General features: G+C 46.6%; 1 protein-coding gene across 3 annotated transcripts; it reads right to left on the bottom strand.

The window, feature by feature from the left end:
- Window positions 1-373: 373 nt before the first annotated feature.
- Window positions 374-18,830, bottom strand: LOC136047692 (serine protease inhibitor Kazal-type 5-like). 3 transcript variants are annotated; one of them, XM_065734986.1, is made up of 14 exons: window positions 18,776-18,830; window positions 17,666-17,755; window positions 12,277-12,461; window positions 11,884-11,947; window positions 10,249-10,376; window positions 10,073-10,121; window positions 8,317-8,447; window positions 7,713-7,794; window positions 7,294-7,361; window positions 6,558-6,639; window positions 4,204-4,331; window positions 3,778-3,841; window positions 1,065-1,117; window positions 374-619 (listed from the first exon to the last, which is right to left on the bottom strand). In XM_065734986.1, exons 2-13 carry the CDS (start codon window positions 17,726-17,728, stop codon window positions 1,112-1,114), a joined length of 1,050 nt encoding a protein of 349 aa, XP_065591058.1. In that variant the 5' UTR covers window positions 17,729-17,755; window positions 18,776-18,830; the 3' UTR covers window positions 374-619; window positions 1,065-1,111. The 3 variants fall into 3 exon arrangements, with proteins under 3 accessions (XP_065591058.1, XP_065591057.1, XP_065591059.1); XM_065734985.1 differs by lacking the exons at window positions 17,666-17,755; window positions 18,776-18,830 and adding exons at window positions 13,349-13,374; window positions 14,512-14,612; XM_065734987.1 differs by lacking the exons at window positions 3,778-3,841; window positions 4,204-4,331; window positions 17,666-17,755; window positions 18,776-18,830 and adding exons at window positions 13,349-13,374; window positions 14,512-14,616.
- Window positions 18,831-20,497: the final 1,667 nt, after the last annotated feature.

The raw sequence follows: 20,497 nt of genomic DNA, 5'->3' as shown, positions 1-20,497 counted from the left end.
GACTGCAAAAGTTAAACTGCCTGCATGCCAGATTTGGTGCATAGGAACAGAATTCCATCCATGGGCTTTCTAATGCAAACCAATTAAAGTCTCTGAACAACCCTCTGAGGTAGGTAAGCATCTTTTAATGTCCGTTTTTACAGGCAAGAGAAAAGGGCTGAAGGGAGACAAAGAGATACACCCAAGGCCCTACAGTGAGTCAGAGAACCCGATGCTGGTCCCTGCTGACAGAACCCAGACCACATTCTTCTTCTCTGTGTCTGACATCTTCGCTTGGGATTGGTGCTTAGTGCTCAAGGGACACGTGGTGAGCAGCCGGACCGGGGACTCACACGTCCCTCCCGCGAGGCTCAGTGAAGAAAAGCGACAGGACGCTGTGGAGTTATCTTTATTGTAGAAACATGCTAAGACACAGCGAGGCGGCAGAGCCCGAGCCGAGCAGCGACTACAATATGTGTGGGGCCAGCGTGGGAAGCCACCATTGGGTTCCCACAGCCCTTCACCCTCCACCTGAGCAAGGACAGGCCCATTGGCTGCAGAAGGAGATGAAGGTGGATCCAACAGCACTGGGAACTCAGCAGCACCCCGATGCTTGACATCAGATCTTCCTCTACTTGTCCTAGAGAAACAGGGGGCAGATAGTTTATTACTATAGTTCCAAAATGCAAGAAGAACCACAAGGAAACTCAAAGCTGGGATGCTTCAGGCCACCTCGACCTCCTTACGATAGGGGACTGCAGTACTCTGCTCTGCCAGCATCCTCTCACCCCTTCAGAGATATCTGAGGGAAAAGGAAGGGGCAGGGGCTACACCCCTGTAGAGATGAGGAAATCCTCATGAAGTTTGCATACCCCAATGGGCTCAGCCACCTCAGCAGGGACTTCCCTTCACCCTGCTGCTTCTGCAAAAGACACACAACTCATTCTATTGCTGTGGCAATAAGGAAGGGTGTGTTACAGAGCCCTTTGCCCCAGACATACCCTGCAGCCTGCCCAGGCAAGGTCTAACCCCCAAACCCTTGTGAAACGTGGACAAGTTGTCCAAGTGGGAGCAAGTCACTGTACCTTTGGTCACAGCTGATCCCTGGTATTTGCTGTCAGTCTGAACTCCATTACTTCTGGAAAAAAAGAGCAAAATAAAAGTCCATCCACAAGCATAACCGCTGTTACACTGGCAGAGCATTAGGACCTACATGACAGCCCCTCCGGACAGCTCAGTGGCCAGAGGGACCAGGTGGGATGAAGAGTGGCACCAGGGCAGTGGGTGGGTCACTGCCAGCCTCAGAAAATAGACAAATCTCAGCCTGGAGCTACGTGCCTTCTAAAACCAATATCTAGCTGGAAAACATCCCTATTTTTTATTTTTTAATTTATTTCTTTTCTTCTCCCCTTCTTCTACATTCTTAAAAAAGCATGACAAAAAGAGCACTGTAAGAAAATGGCCTTGCCCCTTAGAAATCTGGGAGTTCTCTGTTCTTTACAAAACAGATTACAGATTAAAAAGTAAGAACTGGATATACCTTTTTTTCCCTGATCTGTTAACTAACATGGACAGACTAGTATCTATCACATGGGAGATCTGTGAAAAAGCATCTGAACAAAAAGAGAAACTGCAAAAAAAAAAAAAAAACAGCGCTAAAAATGAAACATTCTGGAAAAACCCACCATTAATACAGATATATCCCACAGCATGAAGGACACAGTGGCCAGCTGTCTTGTTAAAAATAAAAATCTAAACCCTGGACTCAGCTACATTCATCCTCAGTAAAGCGGAACAGGATCAGAGGAGGCTGTTCATGGCTCAGACCTCACATAGGCAGCAGGGGCCCAGCTGCCCGCCAGCCCCAGGGCTCTCCCTGCAGAAAGGTTTTCCACCACATCAGTGCACGCAGTCCAGATGCACCCTTTAATGTCAGATCTCTCTCCAACCACACTTCTCCTGTCCCTTCCTACAGCTGTCCCTCCCTGATGGCAATCTGGCCACCATCAGGGAGGGCTGCCATGAACTCCAGGAGGTGGTTGCTAGCAGGAGTGTTCGCAGGCTCTGAACTTGGACACAGATTTTGTCAGGCAACACAGCACTAACGTGACTAATTTCAGAACACAACTCAAGGACAAACTACATTTTGGGGCAGCAGCATCTTATCTTTCTCCAAGACTGAATTCTTTGGGTCTTTGCTTTCTCGTTCTGCATATTGCAGCACTCTAAAACCATTTCCGACGCCAAAGGCACTGCAATCTCCTCCAAACAGTGAGTGCCTGGGCCCTCAGAAGGATGCATTAAGCTGAATGTTAGCATGAATTTCAGGGGTGGAAAATAACACTCATCAGTACATTGTTCATAAGCTTCCAACTGAGAAAAAAAGAGAAGTCTTTGATGGACACAAGAGGTTTGCTAAGGAAATGGGCTTCCATAAATTTCCAATCTGATTCTTCAAGTGACACAATATACATAAAGAAAGAAATAATAAGTCTTTGTTTGGAGGGGTGTTTTTGTGGGGGGATTTTCCCCAGTGGAAAAACCTTATCACTTTCTCTTTAATTGCTTCCAGCTCTCCTTGGAATAGCTACAAATTGTCTGACTTTTAGTGTATGACATATTCCTCTAACTGCAAAGACTCAAGAGCTGTAACATCTTGGTAAAACACAAAATGGTGAGGAATCCCAGCCCAGGCACAATTCTGAGGGAATCCAGTCTGGTTTTCAGTTACCATGGTACACCCATCTTGCCTGTCTCTGGCAGTGTGAGCACAGCCACCAACAGGTTTGTGTGGTGTCTCTGCTCCCATGAATCAGCAATGGCTTCGTCACACCACAGGACAAGACACAAAGACCTCCAGTACGATCACAAGCAGAAATATTTTTCTCTACGCTATTTTTTCAGCTTTAAACAGCATTGAGAGCACCCTGTACTTCACAGAAGGGAGGAAGAGGAATGGGGATGGCTTCTTTCTAATGTTTTGGGGGATCAGTGGGCATTCTGGCACTGAGTAAAAGTCCTATGATAGCTATTTTGCTCTAAAGCTTTTTAAACAGGCAATACTGTTTTACCTGCAAACATTTGCCAGCAAATTCGTATTCAGAAGCCAAATCTCTCATTGAAAATTAAAAAAAGAAAAAAAAAAGAGAAGAAAAAAGAAAAAGAACTTGCACAACTTCTCCATTTGGCTGATTTGATGTTTTGATTCACTCCAGGTTTGGAATGGGAGCAAATGTCAGAGTTTCCCTAGGGATGACTATTCAATTTCCTAACAGACCGTGCCAACTCCGAGGTCAGTCCCATACACCCAAGACACACAAACTAGGAGACCCTGGCTCCAAACCAAAGCTCTGAAGGCTGCTGAGCTGCCACAAGTGGAAAGATGAAGCGCCACTGACAAATCTTTGACTCATCTACTGTAGGAGAACCACACAAGATTTAAGATCTTTCCCCAAAGAATACCACATAATGAATATTTTTCCTTCCCAACCAACTCCCTGGATATCATTTGGGAAATTAGGCTCTTATGGTTTATTCATTTCCAGTCTTTTTTGGCCTCACCAAAATCCCAGGAGAAAAGCCACATGTTTCCCCAGACTTGTCACTCTCCTGCCATACAGCCTAGATAAAACATGGAGATTATGGCTCAGAATGCCTTATTTACAGTATTTACACATGTGGACCACAAGCACCCCACTAACAGGGCTCTGATGGTCTCACCACAGACATGGATCCAGGCTGGGTCTCCAGCACACAGCCAGAGCAAGAAATGGGATGCCACAGGAGTGAGGCACTTACCATTTCAGGGACAGTCTTTCGGCATTCACCTCGATAATTTACTGTGATGTAGACTGATGCTCTCCTGCAAAGGGAGCACAAGACATTGCTTATTCACTTCCAGTGCTACAGCTCTCTGACATTGTCACGATGGTCCTCTGTGGGCTCCTTAAAGCTTTGATGCTACTTCCAATTTGATGGCATTTATTACTCCCCAAACAATCTTATGGTTGGGCAGAAAGGGAATAAGGGACTCTGGAAAGTTGTGTATCTTAATTAGCTGTCATCAGATTAATCTCAGACATTTGATCTATGTTTGCTTAACAGCGAGGCACCAAGGACACAGTTGATAGTGAGTCATGATATATCAAAACAAACACTGTGCTGCAAAAGACACTCGGGAACAGTGGATGGCCCTGTATTACTGAAATCTCTCCGCCTACTCACATGGCAGCTGAACACAAGTCACATTCATTTTTGTATGTTTTCCCATCAGTGCCACAGACGGGTTGTGAGGAATCACTGCAGAAAATCCTTCCACCCTTTACCCCATGCAGAATTCGATCACAGTCCAGCTGAAGAGAGAAAGAAATCACATTTGGTGCTGGTTTTCTTGCAAGACCCTCCTATGCACAACATAAAGTGCTCACAAACCAGGCTTTGCCCTGAGCCCTTCTGTCCTGAGGCATGTTTATCACACCTTCAGCAAAGAGGTAACACCTCCTGTTGGAACAACCACCAAAATTTGAGGACAAAACCCCCCAACCCCACTGCCAGGCACAGACCACTCATCAGATCCACCTTGATATCCTGGTCCAGGGCACGTTTACTTCTCCTTGCAAATCCATGAGAACACAAGAAACTTCTGCTACCTGTCCCTACTTCTTTATCGAGGTTTTTATGCCTGCTGCTTCTGCAAGACACTTGGCAGAAACGAAGGGAAAACCTCGACAATCGAGTCCAGCCGCCCAAGGGCAGTGTGACACGCAGCACGACTTGACACACGCGGAATGAGAGATGCAAACATGTATGAATAGCTCTGACTAATTAAGCATGCCCTCTCATTTCTTCTCGAGCATGACAGCAGGAGCAGCTAGGCATAGATTTTCCTACAAAGCAGACGTGGCACAGCTAGAAGGAGCTCAGAGCAGGAGGAACAAGACTCCTCATGATTAGATTGTCACCCTGCAAGCATGCTGGCAAAGGTGTCTGCAGAGTCATGGCAAGTTTCAGATAGCAGAGGTCAGAGATCCTATAGCCTGCTCTCCCTCTTCCTCAGCCTCACAGCCCACCTCTGCAACAGAGGATGAAAAAAAAAAAAGACACAGAGACAAATGAGTGAATTCTGTGTTCCCATCCCCTCCCTTCAGGTCCTATAAAAGGTGTTGCAATGACTGCAAACGGTGCAATTGGAGAAGAGCTTCAGGCAGGATGTCTCGCCTCCTGTCCCACCTAGAGAAATGCCATTCAGCACAAAGCTTTCCTTTGCTGGGGTCAGCAGCGCTATGGGGTGGAAAGCACCATGAAGAAGAAAGGTTTCCATCGGGCAACACACGAGGTTCAGGGGCACGGAGTGCTGCAGTAACACCCTCTGTTTAAACATCGCTTGCTAATTTCATTAATGTGCCGCTTCCTCCCTCATCTGGGTAATTAATAATGACGTGAAGACAGACAGCGCTGACCTTTGCAATTCCCTGCCAGATGCCTTCCCACACACCAGACACCGCTGCCCACGGCATCACCCACGTGTGTGCAACAACCTCCACACCAGCAGTCCCTCAGTCCTCGCAGTGACTGCCACCCCCCCGTCAGCTCTGGGGACAGCATCGCCCTGGGACAAAACCCACGGGTGTCCCTGGAGTGAAGAGAGGCGCAGCTTTGCCCTCTGAATCACCCCTCATCAGTCAGGCTGATCAACATCCACTCCTTTGCCAGAGCTACCAGGAAATACCACTAAGCCCTGAAGCACACTGGCATTATTATGCCTAATGCTCCTTCTGGAATGCATTAAAACTGCTGTACCTGAACCTCCTCCCAGGTTTTTCTATCCTAATATCATTTTTCTAAGAGCAGTCAGTGACAGAGACTTCAGAGAGAGTTAAGGCAGTTCACAGTCAGGTCCCTCCAGCCCCACAGAAAGGCATTTCCTATCCCTTCCAAAATGTTACCTAAATTGCTGTGTGGACTATAAGTGGCAAGTCATTTTTTTTAATCATTGTAGCTCTTGGCAACACCCCGTCACAGCAAGATCCACAGGTTAGTCATCCTTTTTATAGTAACTTATTTTCTCCTATTAGTTTCATAATTTCTACTTTAGCTTTGTTGAAAATAATGAGTTTTCTTTTTGTGGAAATGGAGAGAACACACACCCCCTTCTCCCTCCCACATGATTCCACACACAGTCGTTATCTACTGCTCAGTGTCTCCTCCTCCAGTACTCCCTCTCAGCCTCTTGACAGCTTTGCCCTCATCCCCCCAGTCAGCCTCAGCACTCTGCTCTGGCCATGGTCTTTGACCAAACATCTCAGCATTCAGGAAGGGACACCACCATCACCCCCTGGAGGATGCTCTCTCCTTCATGACATACTTTTACAGCAGCAGCGCTGGCTTCAGAGACTCACATTTGGACACATCCAACCTCACTTCTCTTTGATGCCAGAGGACAGCAGCAAGGTATTGACTCTACCACCCACTTAAACTCTTTCAAGGATACAGAACCCAGTGTGAGGCTTTAGGTTGACAATAGAAACTGGGGCAGCTGCTGGGAAAGGCTGTGCCTGACCCGTGGGAGCTGGGCATACCGGCTGGTAGGTGTTGGTGCCTCCACTCTGTCCCTGGCGGCCAGGTGCCGGGCTGCAGTCCTGAGCCAAGTTTCCTTGTGGGCTGGCAGGGAGAAAAAGCACAGAGCTCATGGCACAGTCCTTGCTGTGTGCAGACCCACTCAGCCACATCATCATCACCCCAGGGTGGAATTAAACTACACTATGGTGCATTGCCGTTATTCTGCACCTCGTTTTTCAACAGGGCACATGGCTTGCCATAGGATGGAGGCACTCCCTGCAATAGGACCTTTGAGTTCTTAGGGTGGTCAGCTTTGCACTCTGGATGCTGGCAGTGCTGGCTGGGGACAGATGAATGGGCTGCACCAGCAAAAAGCAGAAAGATTAAGAGTTCCTCAACGCTTTGATAACACAGCAGCTGAGCCCTGCTGGAGCCTGGCAGCCCTAAAAACCCAGGGGAATTGCTCAGTGCCCTGACAGCACACGGTGCACCCAGCACTGCCTCAAGTCAGCAGATGAGGATGAGCTGAGCCAGGCAACAGGACAGGCGTGTGCCTGCCAGGAGACAGGATTCAGGGGGCAAGACTAGGGAGGGATTTTGAGCACAGAAGCCACCACTGCTTTGTGTGCAGGAGAAGCAAGAGTGCCTTCAAAAAGAAGAGAGGGTTGTATATGCCCTATTCTATGTGTTTCCTTTTGGTGTCAAGACCCCAGGACTTGTGGGGGCAGGCTGGGACCCCAGTGCTTCTGTACTCACCCCCTGTTTGTGGAGAATGGCCGTCTCTCGTTCACACCCTGCTGTACCCCTGAGCCACTGCAGCTCTTCTGCAAAAGGGTAGGATCGTGTGTTTGACAACCAAGCAGTGAAGCAACAATGTTAAAGCAGCTCCTGTCCTTTTCTCTCCCTCCCCCAGACCCTAGGAACTGTGAAGCTCTTCCTGGAGAAGAAGTTCTGAGGCTTGATCCATACAGGAGTCCAAAACTGCCCACTATGTATGCTTATACACAAACTCACCCCGTGAACTAGCAGAGCCTGCAATGCAACCTGGCTCTTCACTATCACCAGCAAACTCCAGCACTCCAAGCACCAGGACCACAGGCAGGCCTTGGCCATCAGGGTCTGCAGACCCACCAACCCCTTTCCCAAGCGTGGTGAGGCCCCAAGCTCAGTCTCACCTGGTTTGCACACTGTGCAGTGGACTGCTTGTTGCGCTGGGCAGTTCCACCAGACTGACCTCCTCTTTGAGCTTCTTTTTTGCTGGAAGAAGAAGAGAGGAGAAAGAAGGGAGCACTATGGCAGTGCAAATGCTGCCAGGACCTGGGGCTGCCCTGCAAGCCAGCATCATGCCATTAGGAAACAGCCTCCCCATCCCTGGTGGCCCTGTGCCTAATTCCCACCCCTAAGCCTTCTCCCTTCTCCTCACCATTCCCACTGTACGCTACATCCCGGCTCCAGGTGGCTGCTTTCATATCAGGGCTGCTTCTGCATATGCTCTATGGGAGTAGAGAGAGAGCATCTGGAAGGCAAAGTACATGCGTGGGAAACTCCTTGGGAGCTGTCCCAAGAAAAGGGCTGCTTTCTATCAACCCTGCTTCTCCTCTGCTCCCTAACAGGTTAGGAGGAGGTGGGAAGAGGGGCAATAGCCACGTCCCTACTGCAGGAGCAGCTCCTGGGGGGCCGCTGTGATTTGGGACTCCCCCAGGGTCAGCCACACAGGCAGAAGCTGCAGTTTTGCAGCGTGAGGTTTCCCTTTTCACTATTGCCAGGGTCTGTACTCACAGCTTCTCGGCACACATGAGGCACTTGTTGGTATGCTGCTTGCCAGAGGAGTCCCGGACTGGGTCGTTCTCCCGTGTGCAGGACAGCCGCCCACCAGCCTCAAACTGGGAACGGTACTCGCTGCAGTCATCCTGTGGAAGGAGCAGCGGTTGGGGCACCCTGCCTCGTCCCTCTGACTGTCACAAACTTCACAAACATACCACAGGAGAGCCCGGGTGCGAGTGAGAGAAGAGAGTGTGCAGCACAGCCTCATGGCTGCACACAGAGTGAGTCAGAGGAGCGACGGTGCCTCTGCCTGCACAGCACGTGCGGGTGTTCCCTGCCACGGTCTAATTGTCACGCTCCACGTGGGGCTATCCAAAGCATCCCAGCCCACGTGGGGCTATCCAAAGCATCCCAGCAATGTGGCTGATAAGGTAATGGGGTCCCTCCCACTTCTCCCACCGCCCTTAATACACTGTTACAGCTGTTTCCCAGGTCGTGATTCAGAAATCTTCAGGTTGGAAGCAAGTAGTACCCCCCGCAACCAACAGCTCTTTGAGGACCAAGCAGCAACATTTAAAGCATGACAGCACTATGCAAACATACTTCTAAGTCTCCACTTTTAAGTCAGCTACCCGAGGCCCTGCAACAGCCAGTTCCTAACAGCAGATACAGGAGGTGCATAACCAGATCCCATTTAACTATTACGTCTTACCCACAGCTTCCCAGTGCCACACTGGCTGTGGGGAGCAGGGACACAGCCTGACAACGAGCCAAGCCCCAGGTGAACTCCAGACCTGCTTCTCCCCAACACCATCTCTCAAACCCTCTCCCTTCAAAGCAGTATTTCTGGGGATTTGTTCCCAGGCGACCTCTGCTGCACAAACCTTGCTGAGATGTGCTGTTGCCTCCTTCTCAGGCCTGCCGCATCCGTGACCCACTAATAAATGCAGAGCTTTCTTATCCTTTGTCATTTCTAATTGATGAGCAGGAATTCTCGTTAATCACTGCCTGTGTGATCTTGCACTCTCTGTTATTACATTTTATCTTGTTTCTATTACTCCAGGCCTCAGTGCTATCCAATTAGTCCTGAGTGATCTGCTGATCCTCCCTCCCAGCTTTGCCATCAGCAAGTTTCATTAATGCTTCCTTTTTTTTTTTTTGTGCCACTGTCATTAGGAAAAGCACTGAAACAGGATTATCCCCAAGAATGAGGCTTAAGGGGACCGTACCAGTTCCTAGCAAGACAGAAATGGCAAGCATTACTTAGTGCTTTTTTTTTTTTTTCCCCTTACTGAATTGCTCTCACCAGGAAAGCATCAGTGCACAAGGGCACAGTGGCTGCGTCATGAGAGTGAGGTTTCCAATCAGGGAAAGCTAAAACCAAGCCACCCTAGGGACAGCACAGGGCTGAACTCTCCTCCCACGACATAATGAACTTTTGAGCATCTCAGAGCTCACATTTAAAGCTTTTCACCCAGATTTTCTTTTCAGCCTCATTAGCACTCTCAGCAGCAGTGCCTTTTCCACCCTCATGCCAGATGTCAGGTCAGTGCAGCTCAGCTTCTTGTTGTGATGGGGTTTGTACCTGTGTTACTGAGGTCAGTGGGATAGATTGCAACATTCAGATGAACTATTCACTCAGGGCTTGAAAGACCACCAACAAGAAACAGGCAGGGAAAGCCAGGTGGATCTCCAAAGCACGGGCAAAGCTAATTGAGTATGGGTAAAAATTCCTATACACTTGTATACTGACCCAATACTTTAATCTCACCTTTTGTTTTCCTCTGGTAGAAGTTGCCTTCTGCTCATTCTCCCGTTTGCTGAAAGAGAAGAAGAATGAGAAGGTGAAGAAAGCATTGCTCCAGGAGCCAGGGTCTTCCCTGCAGGAGGGGTGAGCCCACCCCAGCCCCATGGCTGCTCTCACTAACAGCAGTTTTCTCTACTCACAACTTCTCTGCACACATGATGCACTTATTGCTGTGCTGCTTCCCTGAGGAATCCCGGACAGGATCATTCTCTCTGGTGCAGGAAAGCTTCCCGTTCTTGAACAGATCCCGGAACTCCCGGCACTCATCCTGCAGCAGCACCAGAAATGTGGTTTCACTCAGACACGCTGACCAAGATGCATCTCTCATGAATCCACAAAGCGTCACCGCCCAATCAATTACATCTCTAACAGTTGTGTTTCCTTCAGGCATAACTCAGTGGCAAGCCATAAATTGTTTGCCTGATGTGTTTTTCTTAAACCATAGCACGCAATGTAAAGCAAATAAATCTGTGTTCTTAGCTGAGCACATTTATCTTCCGATCCGGGGGAGTTTTATTTCTAATAGAGGAGACACACAAGAGGCTGCCTGAAGAACTTAGATTCTACTCTAACTATGAAAGCAACACTTTCTTGCTTAGTTTTGAATTAAAATGTCAGTTTCCCAAAGTGCTGAGCTAGAAGCAGAGGGCAGCAAAGAGGCTGCAAACAAAAATCCCTTCCATACTTCAAGCTTCCAGGTATGCAGAGATAGGAGGGGGCGTTTCTACCTTCTGCACAACATGATGTCGTGTGTTAACATCACAAGACTTTTTTAAAAACCTTCCTAAGCACTTCTGTCTCTTCTGAACAGTTTTCCTCTGACCTTCAGGACCCACAAACAGGTCTGGGGCATCAGCAGCACACATGCTGCATGTGATTCTTTATGTTCCTTTATGCAGCACTTTTAAGGTTTTTTTCTCCCCCTCACAGCGTGTGGAGGAGATGGTTTGATAGCTTATCCCAGCTCTGCAGCTAGGGAAGTCAAGTCCAGATAATTCCTTGCCAAAAGCCACACTGAAAGGGTGGCTGAACAATGAAATCCAGGGCAGGTCTCCGCCTGACACCCTGGAACAATCCATCTGCCTTTAGGACCACACACTGTCAAGTCAGATGTTTAAAAAAGATTTCTCTTAAAACAGCTATGTTTTATAAATCATTTAAATTGTCTGGGCACAGCAGAGCCAGAAAGTTATCCTGCTTAACCAGGAGGTGTAAAAGAATAAATCACTGCAGCCAATGTTATCTGATGGAAACCAGCTCACTCCAATACAGAATGAAAACCCAAGACTGGAAAAGACATGTCCCATTCCATAAAGGTATGTTGTCTAGAGAAACAGCTGTGGGTGAAAGAAACCAGCCATGTGCATCAACAAGATAAACAGGGCACAATTAGAGCCAGCCTGTCCCACACCCAGCCCTAGTCACAGCTCTCATGCGCCATCGCTAATTACTTGCCAGATGCCAACAGTGTGCTTTATAAACAGAAGGCATCTTCCTTAGCCTATGCTCTGGCCAAACATAGACTATAGGTATTTTGTCAGTAATTGCCTGATTCTGGGTCCAGGTGGACAGAGTTCAGGTTTCACTGAACGCTGGTAGACAGCACAAAACAAGCTGTTGCTCCAGCTGCTCTGCCCCAAGCATCATTAGACCCACGTACATTGGCCAAGCTGGTATTCCCCGAGATGCAGGCAGGGAACAGGCCAGAAGGCAAAGGGGCCACCCCACAGCCTCACCCTGCTGCTGGCCTGCTGAGTGGTGATGCTTCACCTCACCTCTCCAGAGTTCACGTTCCTGTTTGCTTCTTCACCACTCCCTTTGTTTCTTGAGTATCTTTCCCTGCAAGAAAGGGAGACATGAGCAACAGAGTGGCGTGCAGTGCTCAGACGTAAAGCCAAAATTACCAGTGATTAAAAGCAGCCCTACCAACCCCACCTCCTCGTTATGCAACGCAGTGGGACAGACCGGGACTCCAGCCCCATGAGACATGCTCAGGGCATTCGGCATCTCCCCATTGGTGGCATTTTGCCATCATTTCTCACTGCCTACCATCCAGTTGTTCCCATCCTATTCAACATCCTCCACAGAAACAAAGAACTGCTGGCTCCACCCATTTGTTGGACAAATGCAGACTGGCTGGTCCAGGGCTCCGAGGGGCCGATACTCACAGCAGCCGCTGGCACATCAGGCACTTGTTGAGGTCCCTCCTGCCATCAGGTCCCCTGATGGGCTGCCTGTTGGTGTGACAGGAGAACTTCCCGCTGCGAAGAAGGGACCAGATTTTCATGCACTCATTCTGAAATGCACGGAGGAGGGTGGTCAGCGGAGGGCTCTCTCGGAGGCCATCGAGGTCCTGCAAACAGTTCGTCCACATGTGTTTGTCTGGGGATGCCAAACTCCTCTTCCCCACCCCTTGCTGCACTCATTGCTCTCAAGGCAAGAAGAAAGTTCAGAACCCATTGCAAGGGCCATTATTCATGAGAAAAGGAATAGGCAATTAATTTGCATACAGCTGCAAATTGCTACCCGCTGCAGGGGAGGACTCTGTGTTATATTCAAGAGCATAAAATGCTGCCCTAGAAGTGCCAGCAGGATGTGAAAGAAATTGGCCAGAGTGGATGGAGCAACTGAGGAGTGATTTGGGTGCAAGGGATGAACCACAAAAGCACACTCCTCAGGGACGGGAGCAATAACGTCTAATGCTGCATCAGTCAATTGCCTCTTCTGCAGGGGAACTGGAAATGCAGGCTGGAGAGAATTAATGAAGCATTTAGTTATTTTTGGCTACTATGTTTTCTTCACTAAGGAGAGAGAAGCTTATTTGATTAAAACGTGAACGAAGCTGACTTTTCAGCCACTGAATCAAATCATTTTTCTGAGTCTCAAAGGACTTGGCTTAATTATTATAATTACCAAATTCAGTTATCAGAAATGGGGGTTTCTGCTAGATCACAAGCAAGTTTTTGAAATATCATTAGAAATATAGCATTTCTGACTTCAACCCATCTCACAGCAGTTCGGATATTTGCCCAGCATCGCACACCAAACACACAGCTAGAGCCACTGCTGACTACATGTGCATTGTCTCTAAAGACAAAAAGTCACTCCCCTTTTTCAGCCACAGGAAGAGCATTATGATCTTTCAGTATAATTTGTCTGTATAACTTTGCTTAGAGCATGCATTAAGCAGTGTAGTTGGTAAAATGAAAGGAAAGACAGAATAGAAATGGTTGGACTCGCCTTAATTGAAGCTTGGCTGGCAACATCTGCAGCAGAAAATAAACAACAATGAAACCATACAGAGTCTTTGAAAGAAAGTTTTAAATCAAAAGCATTTAATTAAAATATTTGATGCAGTTTCCTAATCCACCCAAATACCTCTAGATAAAAGCTAATCCAATACATTATTGTACATTGACAGAAAGGACTAGGCATTAGGGACTTTCTAGAAAATTGCTGTTTTTTGTCATTCAAATGCAAAATCACATTTTTTTTCTTGTTTGCATCTTTGTGCTCTCCTTTAACGTATCACTTTTCTCAGTCTTAAAATCCCACTTTCAAGGTTGGTTTAATAATTGTTTATTGTTCTACTCTACTGCAATGGTAGCAGTATCAACCTCATCCAAATATCGGCCTTCCTCTCCACCTTAAATTGGGATACCAAAGCCAGCCCATAATATTATTTGTCCAGAGCTTCAAATTCCTTTTCTAGGCCCATTCTATTCATAGTACTTCATATAAAATACAGAATTAATGACTCAATTGGATGAGTGGCTGATATCTGTTCCTTTCTACTAAACCACTTAGAGCATGTATAGTACGTTTCATCCTTTTCTCTTGTACAATCTGTGGCATCACAGGGAAATATCAATATATCAGTATAAATATTAAAGTGAAAGACCATTGCATCAAGTCCAAGCTCCTGTTCAAGTTTCCCTACTGCAGCCACGTGAAAATGCATTCACTAAGAAGGAAATTGACAAGAAATTCCCATCTTTTTCTGAACTCACCAGAAAGTGTAGTATACTTTTGTTCAGAATTAGACTTTTATGCAAAAATTCAGTCTGGCTAGTAGCTTTTATTCTTCCACATAAGCAGTTGGGAGGTTTAGTTTTAGGTTTGTTTGGTTTCTTTTGTTGTTGTTTTTTTTTAACTGTTAACTCCACTAAATATAGATACTTGCACTTGAATATGGAGGAAATTCACCATTGTCACATGCAAAAGAAAAAAACATTATCAAAAATGTGTTAAATAAAATAAATCGAGTAATACAGTAAAAAATGGTCTTCTGGTTACACCACTGCTTATTTTAAATAGTAAGGGCTCTCTAATCCTCTCTTACTGTCTTTAAGTGCTGTTACTAGTCCCAGATTTCAGCACAGAGAGCATCAGAGGTTACTAACCTGAGAAACAGCAGAAAAAAGCCAGAGCAAGGACCACGGAAGCACCTTCTATTTTCATAGTGAGGGTGGCAGCTGTTTGCCTACGTTGACTCTATGAGCACATTGCTCAATGAGACCCAAAGAAAAGGCTCAGGTCAGATCACGTATATATAGATGACCAGGTTCTCCGCCTTCATTATGACATAATCTTCCCAAGTACCATCATTAGCCACAAAAACCAGTTTGATGACAGTAGCTTTAAATTCTAATCATCCCATTAACACAATTAATTTCCATAAGGATGGGACATATTTGAGTCACTCCCTGCATTTTGTCAAGGTAAAAAAATTACAAACTGATTGTTTCATTTTCCCTTACACATAGGGAGAGGAATTCTTCCCATATTTGGAATGGGTTGTAAGACAGAGGTGTCACTCTGGCATACCACTAATACCATTTCATATCTCAAAAAGAAACAAAAAAGTTTTGTTTAATTATTCCGTCACAGTAGACAATGGAAAGACAGTAGACAGCCTGGAAGTCAGACTGTTAATATTCAAGCAACCCTGTTTAACCCTAAATAGTAAGCATTCAGGCAAGCTTGAAAAGCATCGGGCTTGAGGTCTTGTTCAAAGATTTCAAACTTGCTCCTATAGTTCACATAGAAAACCTTACTGCAGAATCCTCACCTCTTCCCTGCCTCTCCCAGTTATCTTCAGAATAAAGAGCAATGCTATCAATGAAAAACCTTTTCTCAGCCCACCTGGCATTTGGAAGACCAAGCAGCCCTGCTTAGGCCTCTCCCAAAGAAATGGTGAAATACAGCAGCTGTTGTTCCATGGGAAAGGCACTCTCAGTGGCTGCTAGAGAATAAAGATGATGTCAAAGTTTTGGAATGAGACTTACATGGGAAGAAGGTAGGTGCACTGTTATCTAGGAAAAAATAGCAGAAATGTGAGAGAAAAGTCATTTACAAGGTTTGAAGGACATGGATAAATGGCAGCCCAGCAGACCAGAGCCACAAGAGTCTTGGAGCATGGGCAAGCAGGCAGAGGCTGCACAGGAGAGGCAGGTCAACACCATTTGAAGAAGGAAGAAAATATACTTTCACATTACGTATGCATTTGGCCAGAGGCACCAACACAACTCAGCTCAAGTATAAATCTTCATAATAAATTGCTGCCACATTTCCCAAATCAGAATATTTGCTAGTGTTTAAAACTGAAGCCAATGCCAAGTGAGTAGAAATTTGGTGTGTGGTCATCCCTAACGTTTCTTTTCAACTCAAAAAATTAGATCACATGCAGATTCACAGTGGTGAATTTGTAAAAGAAGACTGCCTGAGGTCATACAGATGGTTAATAGAAGATCTAACAAGCTGTGTGTTGACTTGAATCATGACATAGTTTCTGTAAGCATATTCAGGCATGGAATTAGAGGGGAGGACAAAAGGAAGACAACTAACCTGATACAGTATGTCTCAGTAAATCTTAGGTAGACGCTGAAAAAAAAAGAACTACAATGGAAGAAGCCAATAATGACATGGCAGTCTAAAAGTACATAGAATCCTACTTGGAGAACAAAAACAAAAGGCATTCTTGGTTACTGGGGTGTCTTCCCATGAATCAGTCACAGAGTGGTAGGGGAGGTTCATCTTCAGACAGGTTTTTAAGATCATCCATTCCACTAAAAGCTCTGTTCTTCAAAGGAAATAAAACAGTGCATTGATTTAAGACCACTGGCTGACCACCCTGCTCCTGAGAGAAGTATCGTGGGTACTAGCCCAGATAGACTGACCAAGCAAGAGCAAATCCTGCCCCTGGCAGCACAAGGAGAATGGAAGTAGTCAGGAAAGGTGGAAGGGATCCAGGTCCTGGCCCTGGAACAGCCCCACGATTGCTGCATCTCATTGCCATCCTCCCACCCCCTGCACCCTGTCCACCATTCAAACCCACACCAACATGAGAAGTTCCAAAACCAAAATAAAATCTTCGAAAAAGAGATGGATTTTCTTTCTAAATACAACCTCCTAAAAACAAATCAGTAGTACAAAATGTGATGCAAGAGGACAGGGAGAATCCTACAAAGCCATAGAGTTTGAAGAATTTGCTTTGGTGTACTTGAATTGCAAGAAGAAGTCCAAGTAGAATAAAGAGCAAGAGTGTGCTAAGCTAAACAAACCTTGTATTATGCACTTCATTGATGGATTTACACAGTATGGCCTCAATCCTGCTCTGGGATCCAGTCAGACAATTTATTTCCTTGGGATTTTGCATCAGGAGATCAGATCTGCTGTTGGAGAGATGATTCTAATGCTTTAGCAATGAATTTGCCATGGCATCTTGGTAATCTTGATTTAAAGCTGAAGAGTGCACTGCCAATGGGGAAAGCAGCTGGGAGCAAGAGGTGCTACAAAGACATTTTGGTTCCTTTCTCAGCTTCAATTCTGGAAGAAAAGTAAAGAGCTTCTAAGTGATGCTATACCAGGTAGATCAGCTCTCACTAGGTCCGCTTTCTTACATTCCCAGTTAGAGAAACGGGAGATGGTATGAAAATAATCATAGAGGAGAAACTGTGAAAATGCAGGGGGATTGGGGGGGAAGGTTGATAAAGATGAAATTTAGGCAAACTCTTGCGAGATGGAAACCCAATAGGGTTCTGCATCACCTGGAGATGTTATAGTTGAGTGAAAGCTTCCTGGCAGCATAACTGTTTAAATTCTCTGCCTTGCTAGCTCCTGGCCAGCAGGGTGCCAGCCTCCACCCCAAGCAGCTCTGGGGGTGTGCTCCACGCCCAAGAGTGTGAGTTGTGTAGTCCCATTCTCACCCCAGAATAACGCTCATATCTCCAAACACTACTGAGGAGCAAAATGAGCCCTAATAAGAACAAAGTAGTGTTTCATCCCTTACTTCGGGATTTCTCCCAGGACTGTCCCTCTTACAGTGATAAAGCTTACCTCTTTTTTTGCCCTGGAAACCCCACATCCCTGCATTCGGTGCTGTGGCTTTAGCACCACTATCATGGCTCTTGGTGAGTAAAGGAGACTTTATCCAATGCCATTGCTGAGTCCTTGGACCAGACTGAAAAAACAACACATGCCTGCATGCCTCCAGCTCTGCTCACCTGCAGGGCCCATGCTTTCTTACCCTTCCTGTTGAGCCCCAGCCAAGCTCACCCCACCACAGGTTGCAAAGCCTCGATGGTCCCAGGGCTCTCTGTCAAGCAGCTCCAGCTCCATCACCACTCCTCCATCACCGCTTCCCACCTGTTCAGACACCCTGTGAGACCAGCTCCCACCACCCAGCTTCTGTTCCAGGGAAATGAACTTCACGTCCAATGAGAAATAATGCAAGTAGGGAAACTAACATTTTTAATAAAACCACACATTATTCCCATCAGAGCTGTCCTTTTCTGTCCTAATTTGCATGCTTTTTACCTCCCTACCATCTCTTTTCCCCTCTCAGAGGGGCTGTATCCACACCGGCGCTTGACACTTATTTATCTGAAATACTGAAACTTCTTTTTTCCAGCCCATTGCTACATCTCTCTCTCAAGCCAGAAACCCTCAGGGCTAAAAGAGAAGAGACATAGCTGTTCGGCATATTTAACAAACCAAATGTAGAGCAGATTATATTTTGCTTTCCAGCCAAACTAAAGTCCAGAACTCTCAGCTCTAGCAGTGTTATATGAGCTGCACCTCTGGAGCAAGGTATTTCAAAACCCAAGGACTCCAAAGACACTTCCCCATTTTTAATCAGCCTCTCAGCATTGTTAACACTTCAGATTCAGAACGAGAGGTTCCTTGCAGCTGCTTTGGGCTCATCTGCAGCTCTCAATTAGAGAGTGTCAAGGGTAGAACATTGTGCCGTCACATGTAAGGTTGCCAGCTAGAACAGTATTTTGAGCTGCAGCATGCTGTCCATCCCTAATCTGTGCACACAGGTGCCTTGTTTAGAGCCTTAGAGAACATATTTCTGCTGTCAGTCACCACATTAGAATGGCTTCCTCCCCTCCAGAGATACCCAGTTATGCACCTACTCCATGCTACAAGAGGCACGAGTCTCACCCATCTCTCCAGCTCAGATTGCGAGGCACCAGATCTGCACACATCCAACACAAGAACAAAGTTTAAAACACTAGACAACGTGCTTTGGCTTGCACCCACTTCTACAGCCAAAACCCAGGAAGTGGTCAGCCAACAAGCCAGTCAACTTCAAGCTCGTGGAAGTGTGTCTGAGTTTCCAGACTGCAACAGCCACATGCCTCAGAGCTGCCCTGTTCCTACCTACTGCTACAGCAGGTCTCATACAAGCTTTGCCCATTCTCCACAGAAGCAAGTCCTGGTCATCCTGAAATCCCATCAACACAGCAGTTATCCAAAGTCTACATCATGATCCTCTCCCTTCTGCCAGGACGAACTTCCTGAGCCCAAAATGAAGCTTCACTGTTCTGATCCACTGAGGTGTCTTTCCCAGTGGCTGCTCATTTCCAACCCTTGTGCTGGGTATGCAGCTCAACTCAGCATCCCAGCAGCTGACTATGCACGCCACCTGGCTGCATTGCTGCAAACGCAGCAGCTGTTGTTTTAACTCTCAGTATCCTGGGGCACTACTCCTTCTCTGCCAATTCTCAAAGTAGAGCAAAATACTGGAAACCAGAACAATGGGAGTTTCTTGACTTCATCAGCCTCTGAGAATTTCAGTTGTACATTAAGTCCTGGCATCCTAGAGCAAATAGAGTGGCAGCAAGAAGTTTCAGACAGAGCTTCACCAAAAAGAATCTGCCAAGACTCACTGCTTAAAAGGACAGGATGTGAAGAAATTTAATTTCAGTATGTTTTCTATATTCCTACACACAAAAAGCATCCAACTACTTTGTCTTAACCAAGCATGTACTCATCCTTCTCTGGACCCAGCATCTCACAGGTCACACCCTCCCCAGTCACCATGTGCCCTTTCCTGCCAAAAATCTTTGATTAACTCTAGAACCACACACACACACAAAAATAAAAAATAAAAAAAAATTACAGATTACAGACTGCATTACACATCAGTTGCACAAACTCCAGCATGAAATGTTGGTGACACAGACAGCAGATCTCCTTGTCACATCTGCAGTACAGTCACAGCAAACTCCAGCACCCTGTGCTTGAACAAGAGCACAGCCTTGCCTTTGCAACCCTTCCTAGGCTGTGAGCCACCACGGCATGGTGCTGACTGTTCTAGACAGGCCCTTGGCACTGCTGACTTAGCTTTAAGATGCTAGGGAGGAGGGGGAAGTGAATCAGGAAGTGAGCAACCACGAGTGGTGCACATCTGAGAGGCAGGGACGAGGCTAACTTCGGAAGATCACAGGAATAGCATGTAACGCATGCCATCTTCAAAGCACTAATGAATCCCTACAAGGTTCCCCTATTATTATTTGCATTTCACAGGTGGGTATATTAAGATGCAGAAGGCCACATTATCCTCTGGGTCACACCTATTTTGGTCTCTTCATCCTTGGTCTTATACTGGCATTCATCCCAGTGGTGTGAGAGATCCTCCCACAAGTCACAACAACAATGCTATCTCTCTGGCAGGGTCAGTACAGGAATCACTAGTATGATCTGTGGTCTGATTTGCACAGCACACTGGACTGACCAGTCTTATTGATCTCTGCTAGCCTTGAAAGCCTACTTGCTACTTGATTCCTCCCTCCCACCGGGATGGAGGGTAGAAGGAACTCTGGCTTGGGTTGGATTTTTTCTTATGCACTTTTTTGGTTGCAACGTGTAAGACAGAAAACCAAAGGAAAGATGTGTCTGTGAGCATCCAGCACACCACCCAGTCTTGTTTCATGCAGCAGCCCCAGTCTGGCCTAGGGAAAGGTCCCACCTTCCTGCCAGGAGTCTCCCTGCAGCTCAACAGCTTTTGTTCACAGAAGAATGGAGCTGCCCTGGGAAGTGTGCTCAATGGGAGAGCAAAGCTGCTCCCCAAGCTATAACCAATACCATGTGGGGCTGGGG

The sequence above is a fragment of the Cyrtonyx montezumae genome, unplaced genomic scaffold (assembly GCF_038088225.1).
Source record: "Cyrtonyx montezumae isolate F1298 unplaced genomic scaffold, pur_monq_1.0 scaffold_18, whole genome shotgun sequence".
In the NCBI taxonomy this organism is placed as follows: domain Eukaryota; kingdom Metazoa; phylum Chordata; class Aves; order Galliformes; family Odontophoridae; genus Cyrtonyx; species Cyrtonyx montezumae.
Note: the sequence above shows the minus strand (reverse complement) of the source record. Positions and strands in the feature narration are given on the sequence as shown.